Here is a 1883-nt window from a genome sequence, read left to right on the forward strand (position 1 = left end):
AAAAAAAAAAAAAAAAAAAAAAAGGCATCCTTAGTCTGCTTACTGTCCTTCTTCCCCAGCTGTTGAAAGGACGTCTTCTGCCGCCTAGATAGCCTCTGAACCACAGTGAGTCGGGCAGGAACCACACCTCTGCTAGGTGAAGCCCAGGACTGGCCCCCAAGGTGCCTGCAGGCCACACTCTCCACTTAGCCAGACCAGACGTGACCCTCTTTTCTCTCTCGCCACTCGCCTTGTTGTTCCTTGTCCCCCTGCCCAGGCCTCCTTGATTTCTATTCAGACAGACCCCAGGGCTGGCCCCCACCTCCTTCTAGAGGCCCCATAACCAGCCCATAACCAGCTCGTTTCTGGGGAAATACTTGGCACAAGAGAAGGGGCATGCAGACAGCTCACACCCTCCTGGGAGGCAGCAGCCTCATCAATGCACTAGTATTAGGCATAACTGAAAGACAACTTTCCCCACGTTTCAGAAGAGGAGCATGCACCTGGAGATAAGCATATCTCTTTAATGGTTCATTTGTGTTCATTAAGTAATTAATTCATTTATCTGATTTGCAAAGTGATGCCCAAAGGTTGGACTTCTGTATCAACATTCAGCCTCCAAGTGAGTTTCTGGAATTACCACCTTCCCCAGTTATGACAATCCCTATCTCCATTCTTCATCCCCGAGTCCCCAGGGGCAGGAGAGGGCACCGAGGGTTAAGTGCTGTTCCCCAGGAAGCTGGGCCTGGGACACCCACTCTGAAGCCCTCACACCCACCACCATCCCTGCTCTGACATTCACTCAGGGACTAATAAACCTCACTGTTTCAAACTCTACAACCTGCAGGCCCTAGGGCACCTTGTGGCTCCTGACTCCCACCAGAGCTTGGCTTTCAGGAAAGCCAGGCAATGTCTGGAAAGTCAATTAGGAAAAACTGGGGACAGGCCAAGGACTCAGCCTCAGTGATACCCAGAGTGAAAATGAATACGGAGGCTGGGCCCAACTCTGCCTGCAGAAGGGATGCCCTGCACGTCTAGACCACCTGCTCTTATCCTGACGTGCTCCCATCCCCTCACTGGCAGCTGGCTCCTGCATCCTCCCTAAACTGTGCTGTAAGGCTGACAATCCCAGATCAACAGAAGGCACACCAGCAGGGACAGGCAGACATTTGGCCCCTATGCCTGCACACAGGGCGTCCCCCGCCTGCGGCACGGGTAACAGCACTAATTACAGGTGAGATGCTGAGCACCTCCGCTCAACACAGGGAGGCAGCCTGTTGGTCTCTGCCCTGGCATGGCCCTGGGGTTCTGGAAGGACCCGCAGGCCATGCAATGTGCACAGCCCTGCCTTTCCCTGTTACCTGTGGTGGAGGCAGGCGGGTGCTCGGCGCTCACTCACCTTGTGGTCCAGCTCGGCACTAGCCTTTGGCTGTTGCTCCTGGGAGGGTGGCAAGGGCACAGAGCCCAGGTACTGCCTGAGAGATGATGGCCTCATGAGGCCCAGGAGCCGGCTGAGCGAGGACAGCTAGGGAGGAGAAAGGAGGCTGTCAGTCACAGACGGTGGTGGCCGAGAGCTCGGGGTGCTCCCAGGACTTGGCCTGGACACCTCAGCTGGTGGCAGTGGGTTAGAGCACTGGCTTCTGAGATCCAGACCCACTCTCCCTTATGAACTGTGGTCTCCCGGATTCTGAGTGTTCTCATCTGTAAAATGGATCACACATACTTCCCAGGAGACGAGAGGCACTCACACATATCCAGCTCCCCAACCCCACCCACACATACCCAGCTCCCCCACCCCCACTCACACACAGACCCACACACACACTCATCCCCCCACAGACCTGACACCCACCCACTCACCCTCCCCACACCCACACATACCCAGGCCTCCCACCCCCCACCCA

The 1883-nt window shown here is 55.9% G+C and overlaps 1 protein-coding gene across 12 annotated transcripts in view; it reads right to left on the minus strand.

Moving 5' to 3' along the window:
- Positions 1–1883, minus strand: part of FAM178B (family with sequence similarity 178 member B) — a 115650-nt gene that overhangs the window by 17661 nt on the left and 96106 nt on the right. For all 12 annotated transcript variants that reach the window (XR_001885535.1, XM_017871832.1, XM_017871831.1 and 9 more), the window contains one exon: positions 1379–1504. Coding sequence is in view for 11 of the 12 variants with exons in the window: in XM_017871832.1 (XP_017727321.1) it covers positions 1379–1504 (126 nt within the window). In the remaining variant the exon portion in view is untranslated. The remainder of the gene's footprint in view (positions 1–1378; positions 1505–1883) is intronic.

The sequence above is a fragment of the Rhinopithecus bieti genome, unplaced genomic scaffold (assembly GCF_001698545.2).
Source record: "Rhinopithecus bieti isolate Rb0 unplaced genomic scaffold, ASM169854v2 scaffold_6935, whole genome shotgun sequence".
Classification (NCBI taxonomy): domain Eukaryota; kingdom Metazoa; phylum Chordata; class Mammalia; order Primates; family Cercopithecidae; genus Rhinopithecus; species Rhinopithecus bieti.